Source organism: Aspergillus niger, assembly GCF_000002855.4.
Source record: "Aspergillus niger supercontig An16".
In the NCBI taxonomy this organism is placed as follows: domain Eukaryota; kingdom Fungi; phylum Ascomycota; class Eurotiomycetes; order Eurotiales; family Aspergillaceae; genus Aspergillus; species Aspergillus niger.
The window spans coordinates 1269963-1287053 of NT_166531.1; the positions used below are offsets into that span (position 1 = coordinate 1269963).

Genomic DNA, 17091 nt, shown 5'->3' on the forward strand with positions numbered 1-17091 from the left:
CTTTGGATTAGAAATGCATATGCACTTGGAAAAATTTTAATGAAGTAAGAAAGTTCCGAACACTGAGAATGTTATCTCAACTGGAGTTAAATAATTAATTAGTCTAGCTAGTAGTAGTGATGACTCGAGACTCATATTTTACTGTTGACAATGGATGTTCACTTACCAATTCAGGAAAGGAAAGCAAATCTCATTAATTGCATGATATAAACATGAATAAAAAGTCAAAAAACATCTATCATAACCACAACAGGTCTATCGTATATATAATGTTTGTGAATCCCGCCAAGTCCCGCTGCGGGTATACAAGTTCCCTGCACTAATTCAAAGAGACATACTTCTTCAACCCGCACCAGCTAGACTCTCCCTTCCCCAGAATCACCACAGAAGCTATACATAAGCTTACAAAAGCGACGAAGAGCATCCAGCCATACCCATAGCGATACCAAAGTTGGAAAAGTGACCAGCAGTGACACCAACCTGGCCATTACCCGCCGAGCAAGAGGTATCGCGCTCACCACTGCACTTGACCGTGCTGGCCTGAGTTCCGGAGCTGTAGTATTCCTATAGCAGACCAAATGTTAGGGGAATATTTATAGCGGACATATTAGGAGTAGGAAAACCTACGGTGCCATAGTGAACAAAGTCCCAGGGCCACATGACGTACATGTTCTAAAACATCGCTGGTAAGCATTCAAGGTCAGACCAGATAAGGTCAAGAGTAACTCACAGGGACACCATCATCAGCATTATTACCCCGGTTCAGGGTTCCGTTCTGAGAGGCACCAAAGTTGGCGAAAGCCTCGTTACCGATGGGGTAGGCCGCAAGGGCATTGCTGATGATTGTCTTTCCGGGGAAGTTCTGCGCAAGCGCGATGTAGGAGATGTAGGTGAGAGAGCCACCGAGGGAGTGTCCGGTCGATTCGATGGTGTAGTCGGGGTATTGCTCGACCAGCGACTTGACTTCCGAGATCACATCATCGTGCACGGAAGACCAGGGAGAATAGATGCCGTGCATCATCTTGGCGCCGGAAGGGAAGTTGACTCCAGACAGGGTGGGCTCGACGAGGGTGGTGTCGACGTCGTTGGCGATGTCGGTTGCTGTTATTCTCAGTTTTGGATCTTTCGTCAATGTGATAATAATTTTTATGTACTAACCGCTAGTGGAACCCCGCATGGCGACGGTTATACGCTTCTTCTCGGTGGAGTAACCGATGAAGCCCTTGTAGCTTGTTAGTAGACGTAAGCTGACTGGGGCACGGCACGTACTTGGGTATCAGTTACAAGCTCATTGATTTGCTTGGTGATAGTGACATCGAAGGCACTACCGGTACAACCGGTGTAAGCTGCAGAGGACAGCTGTGCGGCTCTATGAAGTTCCGTCCATTCGGCCGGATCTAAAAGATGTTAGGGAAGCGCAGGAGTAGAAGGTCGAAGAGAGCTAACCGGAGGTGGCTCGAGACTGGAGCATTGGCACAGCCAAAGTCAAAGGAGTCAGGGCGAGACCGCCAAAGAGAGTGGACTTTCCGACACGCATGACGAAGGAAACGAAGGACTAGGATAAAGATCGTAGTAAGAAAAGAACGGTGCTACAATTAATCTCGAGTTTGCCGGTAAGGAAAAACAGAACCGTTCTACTCAACTTCCTTTTATAATGCTACATACTCATAATTTCTGTGCCGGTAAAATCTTGATCGCTTGAAACAACACTGATACATCATCATAGGTAAGGTACCCCGGGAGAAAAAGCTTGAATCACCGGATCGGACATGACCCTAGGATAGGATTAGATTAGGGATTAAACTTCGAATCCATGTGCAGCAGTTACCCATGCGCCGAGTTTCAAAGAAAATGGTAGACTTCTCTTGGGGTTGAGAACCATCAGTGGCTCACCAGAATTCGAGATGTTGATTAGGGCTTGCTCCGTTGTTTCATGATGGTCTGCAGTGGGGATCCGTTCGGGCGACCCAATTTTGAGCCCCGGGCGTTCAGTGGTCGGACCGCAGCCTTTGCCCTAATGGTGTAGCTGCCTAGCGGCCGGTAGATGGATCGCCAGGAGTATAATTAGAACCGTTCGACATGTCTCTTCCTCAATTTCTCTGGGAAAACCTCGGAATGATGTTTGAGGCCTCAACGCGGATACCGCCCCACCCAACTGTTTTCGATAGATGTTCGCCCGCCATCAGACTGAACTTTGACTGTCGCAGATCATTGAATCGGACGATAACTCCGCCATTGTTGCGGGATATTTGGAAGACCTCTCAAAACTGCCTTTAATGTACCGTGTCTAAACGCGGAGACCGAACGGTGATTTGGATCAATCAAATATGATGATATCCGTTCATTGATACTAATGTACTCGCCCCCGGCTATTTCCAACATTTACCCCAAATATCGGACTTCTGCGACAGATTGAAGTCACAAGGCAGGTGGTCTGTCTCACGGCTTCAGGCTAATGGAAAAGGGAATATCCGCTAACCTTCATTTCCCGGTGTATCCCATTCCGATTGGTAACCAAGAGACTGATAATGTTTGTTAACACGCATGAGACGAGACTGTCAGTCCGTTGATCCTCAGGACTGCGGACCGAATTTCGAGAAGATCAGGCCCCACAAAGTATGGCCACGCGATGATCATAGAAAATTTAGAAGGTGTGAACCATCACAATGGCACTGCTCATGGCCCACGTGGGCCTGCCAAATTCCCAGTCATTATTGCCGGTTTTTCCGAGAGGCCAAATTGCAGGGACTTGGTCGTAATCTCTCGTTCCAGCCAGACACGGAGCAAAACACCTTGATCGAATATGTATCTCGAGAGCGTGAACCTGGCTAGCTCCTAACGAGCTGTGGACTTGTTGAATAGAGATCTTAGAGGGACCAAGCCGAGGTCTCCTGATGTGCCGTGCAATGTAGACGCAATACTTCCCACAGCTCCAATTGCGCTCTTCACGGCCAGAGCGGCCTTTGATTTTTGATAGATGCATCATGGTTTTCTCTGAGAAGTCTACGATCATTGATCTGGTATGGTTTGGGCACTTTAACCATTACATTGATATTCCTTTCTTGTAGGTTCTATGGTGTAGGTCGCAGGTCACGTATACCTACTCAAAGAATCTACACCCATACACCTCAGATCAAACCCAGTGAAAGCCACCTTTCTGCCCATATATTTTAACCGGGAATCTGATCTGTTCCTGTCGGTTAAACTCGGAGTAGCATATCTTCCTGATACGGCCAAAAGAAAGTAGATTAAAGCTTACGAAAAGCGGAGCATGCGCTAGCAGGTATACCGCTAAACACTCTTTATTCATAGTTCAATACACGTCACTCCTGACCCGTATACACGTTGAAGCTCGTTATGCTACCCTCATGTAAAGTAAGGCTTTAACCTAGGTCTATAGTCAATCCCCTCCATCTTCACCACATACTTCAGACACCAGACCCATCTGACCTCTGCTTGATCTTTATGTCAAACTGCACCGGCTTGACAAACCACATATTGTTTGACCTCACGTCTGTACCACCTTCTTGCTGTATATCGATATCGTAGTCCCGAACGAGCTGCGGAATGAGTTTGTTAATCTCATACAGCGAGATATTCTTGCCGATACAGGTTCTTGACCCGATGCCGAAAGGAACCAGACATTGTTCCATTATTCGGAGCTTCTCAGAGTCTTCGGTCAACCATCTCTCCGGCACGAAGTCGTCGGCATTCGAGCCCCAGATGCTCTCATCTCGATGGATGACCCAGCTATTTACTCCAACATTCGTCTGTGAAGCCATCAGCACATTTCTGTACAAGTGTGATAAAGGTACAACTTACACCCTCCGGAAAGAACCGACCACAGATAACAGCACCACCTTTTGGCACGATACGGAAAAGAGGGAACCCGACACCCGGATGCAGACGCATCGACTCCTTGATAACAGCCTGCAGATACGGCAATTTCTGAGTTTCCTGGAAAGAAGGCTCGCTTCCTAGACCAGCATCTTGAATTTCTTGTCGCAGTTTTTTCAGCGTCTCCGGGAACCGATACGAATAGAATACCACAGAGCTGAGACCGATTGCCGTGGTGTCACTCCCGGCACCAATATTGGATGCTGCGCTTGTCTGGATGTCCTTATCCGTCAGGCCTTTAACATCCTCTTGCCGAGCATGAAGAAGCCTTCGGACCATAGGGATTAGCCCCGGAGGAGATGGATTCTTGAGATACTCTTGTGACAACTCTTTGAACTTTTGGGCGTTGAAACGAGCCACGTACAGGGCATCGGACGTCGCGAAAAAGCTGCCGAGGAAAAGAGCCAGTGGTCGTAGCCAGATGAGAAGGCCCACCAGACTGCTAATAACAAAGCTTTGATCCAGGTTGGCGATCAAGTTGTTGATATCTTTGCCATTATCCAGGAAACCGAATCGCTCACCGTACTGCTTATATTAGCACGGCTTCATTGGGATGAAGAAGAGAAATGTTGTTGTGTTGGAAAGAGAAGATCCAACACACCGTGATTTCGCTTATGGTATCAAAAGCAAAGCATTGAAGCCAGTGTCCTAGGTCCAAAGTCGACCCGTCCTTCGCAGTGGAGTCCAGTTTCTTGCGCAGTCGCCGGATGCAATTATCTACATAAGGCTCGTACGAAACTATAGCTGACATGGCGTACATGGCCGCGACCTTACGACGGGCGCTGGAGTGATCGGCCACATTTTGAACAGAAAACAGGTTGTGGTCTCTGGTGTCCGGTGAGAAGTTCCAAGCCTCATACCACTCTGACTTGATGAATTTGGAACCATGAGCATATATGGTCTTGATAGCATCGAGACCGGTAAGACTGTACCAGCCGGGGGCGATGCGCACAATTTTGCCTGTGAAAGACTTCAGCAATCAATCTTATTGATTTCCAGGTCTTGACACATACCATGGTCCCGGTGCAGTCTGATATTGGTATACTGAAAATCACCTCTCGTCATTTGTCTGAGATACCAGAGCCGAGTGAAGCGGGCCAGAAAAGGGCCTGGAATGTCACGGTCAGAGGATAGTGCCCGCTTGACAAAGACCCACAGGAACAGGCCTAGAGCCAGAGCAGAGAAAGTAGGGATTGGGGCCAGTATCATTTTGAAATTCGGATATAGGACCAGACTCAGCTGTTGTGGGCAGATTCTTGATAAGTTTCTGTTTGCTTGGAGCGCCAGCCCACATTCTTATAAGACTGCCATGCATGTATGCAACTGGTTCTCGGGAAATTCGGTCCCGGACTTGATGACGACCATGCATGCACATGGCGTCAAGAATAGAGAAATCTAGGCGATTTTTGTCTCCTCTTACAGCTGATCTGCAGGGATATTTGCTTGACTAAGCGGAGCTCGGCGCTATGATCGGAACTTGCAGCTGGACGGGATCTTGCTATACCTCGAACGTCGAACAATGAACATGGCTTTGAGAAGCTTCCTTGGAAATAGTGATGACTCTGGTAGTTGTGTCAGAAGTTGTATTTTTCTCTCTAAGGTATCCTTACAATCATATATGCTACCCTCACAATTGTCGGTAGTCGTACTGGTCTTCGGAAGTGTTGATTGTTGATGTGGAGAATTCTCGACCAGGGTCCAACGCATCCCGTCAACAGCCCGTCAAGTGGCTCCAACCACAGCCAATAAGACGATGATGGAATAGTACTCCACGACAACCTAGTACTCATGATTGCACGTTAAGGCGGTTCCGGCCCGCATTATTCGGGCCTGTAACCAAGTAACCCCTCACGACTGCGGCAGGCAGCGCCTGCTGCGCCTTCTCGTTTGGCATCCCATCCTTGTACACCTTTTGTCGACCGTCCATTAATTCGTTAGTTAGTTCTTGGCTGGATCATCAATCTAAAAAGTACTTCATCTGATGCCTTGTTCGATGCTTTAGTTATGCTACTAAACGTTCTTTAATTTATCCCTACATACGACTAGAAGAGCATCTGCGGCAGACCGCTGTTTGAGGCAACGATTACTCTGTACTCGTGTGGGTCAATAACACCTAGTTTGGATTAATATGCTCACTATAGCGCTGGTTCTAATATGGCCATGTACCTCCGAGATATATTTGTGGCATCAGTCACCCAGTAAGTCATTCTTTCACGCTTATGTGTGACTGTTATGCCTACTGCCGAGGCGTCTTATTCATTGTAGCCAGGAATCACCTGATCCTTTGCCACTTCTGCGGCCATACATGCCCGCGCCTCCACACCGTCCTGACAACCCAAACATAAAATATATATCAACAAGTAGACCCTTTCCCCTGCGCTCCTGTCTTTCTGAGTTATAGTACTCTATGCACGATCTATCCCAAAATTCGATCCAATGTAGTACTACTTCTTTGACACGCACCTTCCCTTAAATAAAGCTAAAAGACTCCACTTTTCGTACTGCGGAGCCTTGCTCTCAATTGAGAGATATATGTACCCTACAAACCAAAATACTGTCAAGCACAGTATTGCAGACCTGGGATGCTTTCATTACTGTGCCAATATGGCACCTGGAAGCCCGTAATGGATTCCCTCAAGCCAGCAAATAAGAATCTACACACATTGAATCAAGAACCGACATCAGCGTCGACGAGCGCAGAGACCAGCATGATGAGGGCTTGTAAGCAGCATTACATCCCGCCATTTCTACATTCATGCAATATGGGTACTAATACGCCCTAGGTTCGATTATGAATGGTAATTTCGTAGTAACAATATACTTTTTATATATAATGTCGGGTTACCTCTTCCCTTTAGACACTCATCTAAGTGACTGGTTGTCAGTGCTTAATCTAATACTCGTCTCACTAGATTGAGATGGCTGTCCAACAAAGCCTCCGGATTAATGAAGAGCAGTGGGGCGTAAAACCAATATACACCTCCCCTTAAGAATTGTCTCATGGACTACATACTATATTCTACATTAGTCGACCAGAGAATGGCAATGTCGGTGCTTGTTACATTTCGCACGGAGAAGCCATTGACAAGCAACATATTCTGGTTAGTTGAGAGAATTCACCAGCAGATACATAATGCAAAAGAATGACTCAACAGCCGCGGCAGCACCACTCTCGGTTTCCGATGCTGTTAGCGATATTGCTTGCTTTCCCGGGGGCATGAAGAGATAAAGATCATAGGATGCAATTCAGCTGATAACATGAACGCAAAGTATAAGGGAACCGAAGCAAAGCAGTTGAAAATGCTCTCTGGCTAAAGTTGCGAAACAGTACTTACTGTCCGACCATGCTATTCATAGCTAGAAGGCCTTGCATGCTACTAGTTTAGTTTCATGTATCGGAATATTACCAATCCTTCAGGATCACAGCCTTCCCACACCATACCCCTGCAGGGATACCCGTTACACAACAGATGCAGCCACCCGCCCATTCATCACGATGACAATCTTATCCATCTAATCCATCTTACAGATATGTTCCAATCTAACCAAGATCCATTATTTACAATACCCTAAGATACAAAGGAAATAGAAAAAACACCAACAAAAGAAACCCTACCCATCCTGTCTAAAATCCTTCGACACCATAATCCCATGCAACGGCACCTCATCCCCCTCCTCCCCATTCCCCAACCCAGTACCACCCCCAACCAACCCACTCGCCCCCCTACTCCCCCTAATATTCGTAACCGTCAGGCCTCGATCATGTTTCGGCCTCAATACCGCATCCAACTTAATCTGCTTCTGCGTGACGCCCACGCCCCCCTCCTCATCCGGTAAATGGTAGAAGGAGTGGCGATTGGCGCGCGCCGCCATGCCCGCTGTGCTGGCCGTGCTGTCCGCGGGCATCTGGCTATCGTCCGACTTGGAGAGTGGAGAGGTGCGACTGCGGAAGAGGGCAGGTACAAGGGCGGATCTGAGGCCGAGCTTTCGGGCGGCGAGTTGGAGTGCTGGACGGAGGGTGGGGAGACAGGCGGAGACGATGCCGGCGGACATTTCGATGGCGGTCCAGCCGACGGTTGGGGCGAGTGTGTAGCTTGAGTCGGCGGAGGTGTAGCTGAAAAGGACGGTGAAGCGGTAGGCGGAGGCGAAGATTACGCTGTTTTTGTTGGTGTTGAGTTAGTGGAAGAACTCATCATCAACGAAGGGTTTAGGGAGGGGGCATTACAAGAAACCCAGGCCAAAGGCGACTGTAAGAGCAATCTTCTCGGACAGTCGGAGCTGGAGCTTCCAGACTTGAGGGAGGGGAAGAAATAAGATGATGAGGTCTGTGGCGATGGTGGAGGTTGCGTTGGCGATCCAAGTGCCGACCTGGCTGATGCAGTGGCCGGGGAGACTGGGGTACCAGAGTTTCTGGACGGGGACGCAGATGAAGATGAATAGGAAAGTGATGCAGATGACCCAGAGAATGACAAAGGTGCCGATGGCGTAGGCCCATTTTTTGAAGTAGGGAAAGCGGAAAATGCGGTAGTACATAAGGAGAATGCTGAGTTTGGTCCAGACTAGGTTGAAGACGTAGAGAATCTCAGCGACCACGAGGTATTTGGCAATCAGAATAATTTGAGAGGTAGGAAGCTTGTCAGCATGTATGCCCATGCCCTCGTGGATCATGCCAAAGATAAAGCCGACGACAATAAAGTTCCATAACTGGGTTGGATTGTTAGATGCATGTATTGGGGTGGTGGTGAGGAGGGAGGAGACCCTACCATCGAGAAAATAATCATCCAGTCATCCCACCATAATTTCTGTTTCCGTTCCAGACGAGAAATCACCCGTAAAACAACACACACAAAAGCCAACACCGTCACAGAGACCGTGGTGGCCGTGGCCCATGGCTGAAGATCTTCCTTCTCACCCATCGCCCCGGACGGAGTCACACATACACACACGCTTTAAGCACCAGCGCCAGCACAGGGACAGGGACAGGAACGGGTGGTCCCACGCCTGCCAGGGCGCGAGCGGATCGATTTAATATAGCAAAGGCATTAAGACGGGAGAAATGGATCATGCAGAATGAGGAAAATCTTCAGCAGCAGGCCAGGATCCAGCAGAGGGACCCCACCCGGGCCAGGCGCCAGGCCACACACGGCTTCAGTTGCGGATCCCACACTTTCCCCTTCAGCAGATGGCAGCCGTGGCCAACGAATCATTCGCAAGCAATCCCCCCAGCTCTGACCTGTCAAATACTCATTATTCGAACGCGCGGGAACTGGTCCGACAGTGCCGGTCTGTCGCCAAGGCCACGCCAGCCCGGGCCGGTTCGTTCTAGTTGCGACCAATATTGGACTCCTTGCCTTCTAGACTGTTTGCCTTTCCACAGGCACACACGCCCGGATTGGATCCGGGGGCGACTCTCGAGCCTTAAATCTCGTGTCCCTCGGATTCCTTCCCGGTTGACTAGTCAATTAGTTTACTCGATAGAACTCCTTAGTCTAGGCACGCGACATACATCCGTCCATACATGAATGTCCTTCGTATCTACATATAACTCTAATCTACAGTCCTACTACTTAGTATGGGGTTTAGCGATGATGCGTTCGCGCTTATGCCCCATATTTCTGAACCATCTCCAACACCGCCGCATTGACTTCCCGCGGGTTCGTCGCATTCAGATAATGCGCTCCCTCTTGCACCAGCACCAATTTCGCCTCCTTAGACCTTCGTGAACTTCGAAATCTGTTCGCTTGCCACCGTCGTCTGGAAAGGGGTGTCTTCCGTACCCTAAAGGATAGTAGTTCGTATTAGCCCCACCCCCAACCAAACCAACCCGAACCGAACCATTGTAAAGATTCTCTAATTGGAATAAACTCACCTGCAACCAATAAACCGGACACTGCACATCTCCCAGTCTCAACACCAGCCCATCCCTCGTCAGAAGACACATAAGTGCCATGCGCACCTTCTTCCGTCCTTCATCGCCCTTGTACACGTCCTTCAGTATGTTCTTCCAGAACCCGACCGTCTCTTCTGTCGCGCCCTTTCCGAAACCAATGCCTCCAACCATCCCGCACCACACATCATCCACGATAAAGTCGGGAGTGGGTGTCGCGCTGCTCCATTTCTCCAGGAATGGGGTCAGCAGCGTCACGGGATCCCAGCAGCCCTTGCTTCTGGAATCAGAGGACTCGTAGTCCATGGATGTACCGAGGGGCAGGACACCGAGGATCTATTCACCACCAATCGTTCCATGATTAGAACAACACCGAAGTAGTACACCAAAGGGGAAAATTTGAGAAAATCAGAGAATCGTTCAACGGATTATACGCACCCTTTCCGGCGCCAACAGCGCCATGCGCATAACAATCCACCCACCCTGGCTGGTTCCCAGAGTGAACGCCTTCTCAATACCCAGCTTATCCATCACCTGCAGTGCCATAATGGCCGTATCCCAGTAAGTGAAGTGTTCCGCGACATGGCAGTGAGTGGCGCCATGACCGAGGGGTTCGATAGCGAGGAGATTTGCCGCGTTTGTTAGAGTCTCGTCGTTGAATTGGGGCTCGTAGAGAGAAACAGTCATGCACATGGAGTTGATGAGCACTACGGTCGGTTTGGCGGGGTCGTAAGTGTTGTTGTTGGTGAGGCGGTAGCCGACGTCGATGCCGCCCAGATGGGGGACGGTGATGGTGGTGGTTGCGGCCATTTTCCTTTCCCTTTTTTCTTTCTCAATGTATGGTGGTATTGGTATGTGTAGAAGGGAGGGAGGATAGATAGCACTCTACTCAAAAAGGAGGTGAAAATGAGGGGGGTAAGCTTTGGTGATGGTATCACGTGGGACCAACAACTCTGAACTCTAGTCAAACACAACTCAACTCAGTAGTGCCGTGTCAATCAATAGTCCAGTTCATTTCTTGGTTCCAGATACAACTTACCGCGCGGGCAAGAACCAAGGAACCAAACAAACGAAAGAATAACCTGTCAGGAGCGGGGATGGAGAAGACAACTCCTACCCGAAACTGACAGACAATGACAGTTCATTGAACGGAGAAGCTACCCTTTTCGGTTGGCAAAACCGGTCCCTGCCTCCATCTCCAACCCCAATCCTCGGAGGCTAGTTACTTCTAGCTACAAAGCAAAATAGTTTAAACCCTAACTATAACTCGCCTCACTACACTACGTACTGCTTCGTACCTCGGCCTCATCCCGAACGAATCCGAGACCCTACCGAGTCTCAACCGAGACAAAGGGATCCGCAGGGTTGGGTCCCTGCCACGCGCTCGATTGGTTCCTGCAGCACAGATAAACTTCTGATGGGCGTTTCGGACGCTTTTTAGCGGGTCAGCCACTATGCAGGGGGGAAGCAGAAGAGGAGCCTGTTTGTGTTTGTCACGCTGGACACCGACTCGCAAATCTGTCGTGTAACCAGTTCAGACAAGGGTATTAATTTTGATTAATAACGGTCGGAACACACGGAGAAAGGAAAAGGACCATGGAACACAACTCTCATGACAGGTAAACTTAAGCTTATTGCCGCGTGGTTGGTGGGGAGAGATATTCGTCATGGTGGGTTTACAGCTTTGCCATGTGCCGAGGCTTCCGGCATAAAGAAGATTTTTTTTATGATTATGAAACATGAAGATGGACATCATGCAATGAAACCCAGTTGACCTTGGCATCAAATCATACCATTACTCATAAGTAGCCTAATGCTATAAAACAAACCGATTATACCTTCTCTTCATGGGAACTGCTTCCCTTCTCTACCTCACCCCCAACATCACCCACCTCCTGACCATCTTCCACTCTCCTCTCTTCCGGCACCTTCGCCCACCCTATCTTCCACCAACTCCTCGTAAACACCTCCTCCATCTTCTCCATACTCCGTCCCTTACACTCCGGGAACCCAACCCCCACCCACACCGTCGCGAGCGTCGTGAACGCCGTGAACAGCGCAAACGGGCCCCAGGACTGCATACTCTCCGTCATACTGGGGAACCCGCGCGTAATCCCAAAATTGAGCAGGTTCTGGTACGTGAACGCAAGCGTCACTACCGTGCCGCGTATCCGGGTCGGACAGATCTCCGACGCTGTGAGGGAGAACACGGGCGCCCAGCCGAAGCCGTAGCCTATGGCGTAGATGCAGATCGCGACAATGCAAACATACGACGCGGCGGAAGGGGAAGCTGTTCCTGACGATGAGGGCGGGCTGAGGGCAAGATAGCACGTCAGGTACAGCAGACAGAGGACGTTGATTGTGGAGCCGATCAGCAGGAGAGGACGCCGGCCGAAGCGTTCCGTTAGGAACCAGGCGTAGAATAGTACGGAGAGGAGCTTGACGAGGCCGTAGATGGCGGTGAAGAGAAGGACTTCTGAATGGCCAAGGCCGATGGATTCGAGTATATTTGGGGCGTAGTAGGTGATGCTATTGCCTCCACTCATGATGAAGAAGGTTTGAATGAGAGTGACGAAGAGGAGGATTTTGCGGGTCGGCGGGTGATTGATGCATTCGTGGAGAAGGGATAGGAAGGCTTTCGTGGGAGTGATTGTTGTGGACGTGGTGTCGAGCTTGCTGAGGAGTTCGGCATATTCGCGGGCGAAGTACTCAGTGCTTTCGTCCATGCCGCCGCGCAGGCGGGACAGGCTGCGCCGGGCAGCGTCGACGTGGCCGCGCATCATGAGGTAGCGAGGGCTTTCGGGGAAGAAGGGGAATCCGAGGAAGAGGATGATGGCCGGGATGGATTGCAGGACAAGTGTGGTGCGCCATTGCCAGCTGGAACTGTCGGGGATGACGAGCAACGAGGCGTAGTTGATCCAGTAACTGCCTGTAACGCCGCCCATGATGCTCACGTTGTAGAAGGTCGTCATCATTCCGCGCAGCTCGAGGGGTGCAACTTCGGAGATGTATACCGGTCCTGCTGACATTCCCAGTCCAGACCCTAATCCGGAAAGAATACGCCCGACCAGGAGTTCAGCGAAGGACCCCAGGTTGGCAGCCATGAGAATAGCTCCGATCGAGTAGCAGATGGCGGCAGCGAGGATGACTGCCTTTCGGCCCCGTCGTTCCCCTAGTGGGCCTGCGAATAAGACTCCGACGGTTTGGCCCTGCATAAAGTTATACTGCCTCAGTAAATGCACTTCATGCTATATAGTGTGAGATCACATACCAGCAGCATAGAGGATACCACCCAGCCCTCATTGTTCGAAACAGTCGTGCTGGAAAGCTTGTCCCATCCAAAGTCTGGATCCCATTGCTCCATCTGCATAGCACCCGAGATATTGGACGTGTTAAAACCATGCAGACCACCGCAGTACGAGGCCCAGATGATCGCCAACCAGATGTAAAGTCCTCGAGCCGCAGGAGGGACTTGTTTGATGGCTTGGGGGGAGAAACCGCCGCCTGCTGCTCCCATATTGAACGGAGAAAGTAAGTTTTGGGCGTATTGCTCGACACCGAGAGATCCCTAGTTACCAGACCTGGGCTGCCAGCATGAGATAGATTGACAACACAGGCAGAGGGATCTACTAAATACCCCAGGATATCACAGCCTATGCAACCAAAGGCATAATCAGTCCACATCTGCAAGATGGTGGGCATTAGCCAATCCAATCTAGTCGGATGTCATCCCCTTCCTGCCAAGTCTGGGGAATGCGGAGTCAATCCGGGGCATATCTTGGGCTACTCCGGGTGGCCGGAGCTGTCCATGAGAAGCATTTCCCGCGCATTGACATGGTGCAATTTTGGTACCACCAATGAGGGAGGTGCTTCAGTAGGAACGCCACTCTTGTGGAACCTAGGGGATACCGTATAAGATGAGAGATACGGCATTTATATAGGCGGCTGCCATTTGGACTCCACTCTGCCAAACGGACTTTGCAATCATGCCTAAATAGAGCTAACCAAGATATCATTCATAAGCTGGTTATGTAAAACACTTTCAGTCGAATGCTGTAAATGGGTATGCTCAAGACTACCTCTAAGACTGCCTTCAGGCTACCCCCAGGCCATCTCTAAGACCATCTCCAAGGCACTATCTAAGGGGAACCCCTAAAGCATTTTCTAATGCGTCATCTAAGGCACCTTGTACGGCACCTGCAAGACGATCACCTAAAGCACCTATTGGGGACAGCTCCAGGGGCACTAGGCGGACGCTACGAAGCTGCTACGGAGACAGGTTTCAGAGTAATTGAGAAGGTAAGATTAATACAAGTCTCAGTTTCCTACTGAGGTAAGATTGTGTTCGAGAGAATCACAAAGAGAAGACCTTCAAAAAGGCTAGCTGTAAAGTCCGTTCGGCAGGGTGTGAGTCCAAGTAACATTTGTCTTTGTATATAAAAACCTTTCTGTACATTGAATCTATTTATCATTCTATGCAAAAACCCACTCAGCTGCGTACAGTAGCCTTGATATGGTTCAAGGCACTACCAGCCCGGAGCCACGGGAGCTGTCCGGCATGATAGCTGTGGCACAACTCAGCCTCCCAGGCGTCTCCATGGCGCGGAGTAACCCGCATGGTGACATTCTTCCCCGGTTGCAGCTCTCCATCTTCTACGCCAATCAGAGTGATGCGATCTCCCTCCTGCACTCGGTCGTAGTCAGCAGGATCAGCGAATGTGAGCGGAAGCATTCCCTGTTTCTTCAGATTCGTCTCGTGGATACGAGCGAAAGACCGGGCTATGATGGCAATGCCACCGAGGAAGCGAGGCTCCAGTGCGGCATGCTCTCGCGAACTACCCTCACCGTAGTTGTTGTCTCCAACCACGCACCAACGAATGGAACGGTGCTTCAAGTCTCGGGCCACTTCATGAGTAAGCTGGACCTTGCGCGTTAGCGGATGTGTCGTATGGCCTAGCATTTGCGGGTCATTGTCTAAGAATGCATTGGTTGCGGTGGTGAGCATGTTGTGGCTGATGTTCTCCAGATGACCGCGATATTTGTACCACGGGCCAGCCGGGGATATGTGATCCGTCGTACACTTGCCCTTTACCTTCATCAGCAACTCCATGTCCGTTGCATTTCCGTGCTTCCACGCCGGGAAGGGCTTCAAGAGTTGTAGCCTGTCGGACTTCTCATCGATAATAACCGAGTAGGATGAGCCATCTGACGGAGGCTCTTGAAAGCGATCTGCACCGGAATTGAATGATTCTGGCAATTCCTGACCTACAGGAGGCGTAAGCCGCAGTGGCTGAGATCCTTCCGCAGAGATACTGTCAGTGACAGGGTTAAAGTCCAGGCGACCAGCATAAGCAAAGGCTGTGACTAGCTCCGGCGACGTGACGAATGAGTGCGTGGCCGGATTGCTGTCGTGGCGCCCCACAAAGTTACGGTTGTAGCTGGAGATCACCGAGTTCTTCTCTTTTCCGCGGACATCCACGTCCTTGCGGTCCCACGACCCGACACACGGTCCGCAAGAGCTGCTGAGGATCATAGCACCAGCGTCCTCGAGATCCTGCAGGATACCAGCCTCCTCGGCGGTAGCCCGAATTCTTTCGCTACCTGGTGAAACCAAGAAAGGAGTCTTGAACTTTGTTATTCCGGCCGCCCGGGCTTGGTTAACCAGCTGCCGAGCCTTGTCCAAATCCTCATAGGAGCTGTTGGTACAGCTACCCACCATGGCGTGGCTTAGGTTCACAGGCCAATCGCTCTCAGCGACCGCAGTAGACAGCTTCGAGATGGGATGAGCTAGATCCGGTGTGAAAGGACCGTTAACATGCGGCTCCAGAGTGTCCAAATCGATCTTGATGATTTCGTCGTAGTACTCCTCGGAGCCCTCATCTGCGGTGAGTAGAAGGTCTTTGACTGAGTTTGCCGCTTTCACAACATGATCGCGCGCAGTGGCACTCAAATAGCGGGCGATCGCATCCGAGTAGGGGAAGATACAAGAAGTCGACCCAATTTCCGCAGACATGTTGCAAATGGTAGCCATAGCTGTCGCGCCCAGGGTCTTCGTACCAGGACCGAAGAATTCAATGATGCGACCTTTCCCGCCCGATACACTGAGTATTCCTGCCAGTTTACAGATAATATCTTTTGTTGACGCCCAACCTTGAAGCTCGCCCGTAAGTTCGACTCCAATGACTTTCGGCGCAACCAACTCCCAAGCCATCCCCGACATTGCGTCAACAGCATCGGCTCCGCCAACGCCAATTCCAAGCATGCCCATCCCACCTGCATTGGGCGTATGAGAATCCGTACCGATAATCAAACCTCCAGGCCTATGTCCCAAAATTGTCAGTGATGGTAATTGCGGTCTTCATGTGGTAGACATACATCGCGTAGTTCTCAAAAATGACAGTATGGATGATTCCAGATCCAGGCTTCCAGAAGCCGATCCCGTACTTCTTCGAAGCGCTACTCAAGAAATCATATACCTCTGCGTGTTCTGTGGTCGCACGCTGCATATCTTTCTCCGCGCCATTCTCTGAGATAATAAGATGATCGCTGTGCACTGTTGTCGGTACCATCACACGCGGGAGGCCAGCGCTGATAAACTGTAGTAAAGCCATTGTTGCAGTCGCATCATGGCAGGCAACACGATCAGGGCGTAGCTCCAAAATGGTCTTTCCCCGCGTAATCTTATCAATGTTCCAACGACCGCTATCCGTGTCCAGTAAGTGACTGTATAGTGTCTTTTCAGCAAGCGTGAGCGGGCGCTTTGATCCCTGCTTAATCGCTTCGATGGCCCGAATCTGTTTGGGGTAGTGAACGCCTAGAATCTGTTCAACGGCCAAAATCAGCACCAAATGCTCTGGACTGAGATCGAGGTGTACTGACTGGGTTACCTGGAACGGTTGTCGCATAGCTCCGAGCTCCGTTCAGGCAGAGGGATCGGTATGATGCTTGCATCACCGGTAATTTTTGGCGACATCGCTGCATTGTGCTGGCTTGAGTATCGTGGTATGAAGGTTAACCATTGAGTATAGAAAGTTACAAAGAATATTCCTCGAAAGCAGTCATGGTTCGCGTAGGTCAAGCTCTGTCGCCGGCCGAGGCAAAAGAGCGGGACTACTCCGGATCTGGCTTCGGAGCTATCCGACAGTGCGAAAGCATGCCCCGGGCTACTCCAGAATACGGGATCATCCGTCGGATGGTCCGATTGTCTCCCCGCTTTTGAAGCTGGCCACCACTTCTATCTACCTTCTGTGGCGACCGTCTTGCCCATTTGTATCTTATCCTGTACCATCGATTCAATCGCGGACAAG

General features: G+C 50.3%; 8 protein-coding genes across 8 annotated transcripts; all 8 read right to left on the bottom strand.

Annotated features, from left to right (window-relative positions):
* Positions 1 to 402: 402 nt before the first annotated feature.
* On the bottom strand, positions 403 to 1537 carry An16g05690 (uncharacterized protein; the record flags this gene model as incomplete). The annotated part of the gene is made up of 6 exons (XM_059745168.1): positions 403 to 553; positions 628 to 683; positions 731 to 1101; positions 1159 to 1222; positions 1270 to 1397; positions 1447 to 1537. 6 exons carry the CDS (start codon positions 1535 to 1537, stop codon positions 403 to 405), a joined length of 861 nt encoding a protein of 286 aa, XP_059604820.1.
* Positions 1538 to 1911: 374 nt separating this feature from the next.
* Positions 1912 to 3165, bottom strand: An16g05700 (hypothetical protein; the record flags this gene model as incomplete). The annotated part of the gene is made up of 5 exons (XM_059745169.1): positions 1912 to 2026; positions 2110 to 2260; positions 2480 to 2555; positions 2660 to 3034; positions 3118 to 3165. The coding sequence occupies 5 exons, from the start codon at positions 3163 to 3165 to the stop codon at positions 1912 to 1914; spliced, it is 765 nt and encodes a 254-aa protein (XP_059604821.1).
* Positions 3166 to 3428: 263 nt separating this feature from the next.
* Positions 3429 to 5106, bottom strand: An16g05710 (uncharacterized protein; the record flags this gene model as incomplete). The annotated part of the gene is made up of 4 exons (XM_001397842.3): positions 3429 to 3770; positions 3823 to 4422; positions 4499 to 4857; positions 4911 to 5106. The coding sequence occupies 4 exons, from the start codon at positions 5104 to 5106 to the stop codon at positions 3429 to 3431; spliced, it is 1497 nt and encodes a 498-aa protein (XP_001397879.1).
* A 1047-nt stretch (positions 5107 to 6153) lies between these two features.
* An16g05720 (hypothetical protein) lies at positions 6154 to 6642 on the bottom strand (the record flags this gene model as incomplete). The annotated part of the gene is made up of 3 exons (XM_059745170.1): positions 6154 to 6283; positions 6361 to 6474; positions 6560 to 6642. 3 exons carry the CDS (start codon positions 6640 to 6642, stop codon positions 6154 to 6156), a joined length of 327 nt encoding a protein of 108 aa, XP_059604822.1.
* Positions 6643 to 7509: 867 nt separating this feature from the next.
* An16g05730 (uncharacterized protein) lies at positions 7510 to 8787 on the bottom strand (the record flags this gene model as incomplete). Its single annotated transcript, XM_059745171.1, has 4 exons — positions 7510 to 8053; positions 8123 to 8601; positions 8661 to 8699; positions 8743 to 8787. 4 exons carry the CDS (start codon positions 8785 to 8787, stop codon positions 7510 to 7512), a joined length of 1107 nt encoding a protein of 368 aa, XP_059604823.1.
* An 819-nt stretch (positions 8788 to 9606) lies between these two features.
* Positions 9607 to 11093, bottom strand: An16g05740 (uncharacterized protein; the record flags this gene model as incomplete). The annotated part of the gene is made up of 5 exons (XM_001397845.3): positions 9607 to 9675; positions 9767 to 10120; positions 10223 to 10598; positions 10946 to 11016; positions 11073 to 11093. The coding sequence occupies 5 exons, from the start codon at positions 11091 to 11093 to the stop codon at positions 9607 to 9609; spliced, it is 891 nt and encodes a 296-aa protein (XP_001397882.3).
* A 523-nt stretch (positions 11094 to 11616) lies between these two features.
* Positions 11617 to 13301, bottom strand: An16g05750 (uncharacterized protein; the record flags this gene model as incomplete). The annotated part of the gene is made up of 2 exons (XM_059745172.1): positions 11617 to 13032; positions 13074 to 13301. 2 exons carry the CDS (start codon positions 13299 to 13301, stop codon positions 11617 to 11619), a joined length of 1644 nt encoding a protein of 547 aa, XP_059604824.1.
* Positions 13302 to 14273: 972 nt separating this feature from the next.
* On the bottom strand, positions 14274 to 16765 carry An16g05760 (uncharacterized protein; the record flags this gene model as incomplete). Its single annotated transcript, XM_059745173.1, has 3 exons — positions 14274 to 16104; positions 16160 to 16605; positions 16664 to 16765. 3 exons carry the CDS (start codon positions 16763 to 16765, stop codon positions 14274 to 14276), a joined length of 2379 nt encoding a protein of 792 aa, XP_059604825.1.
* Positions 16766 to 17091: the final 326 nt, after the last annotated feature.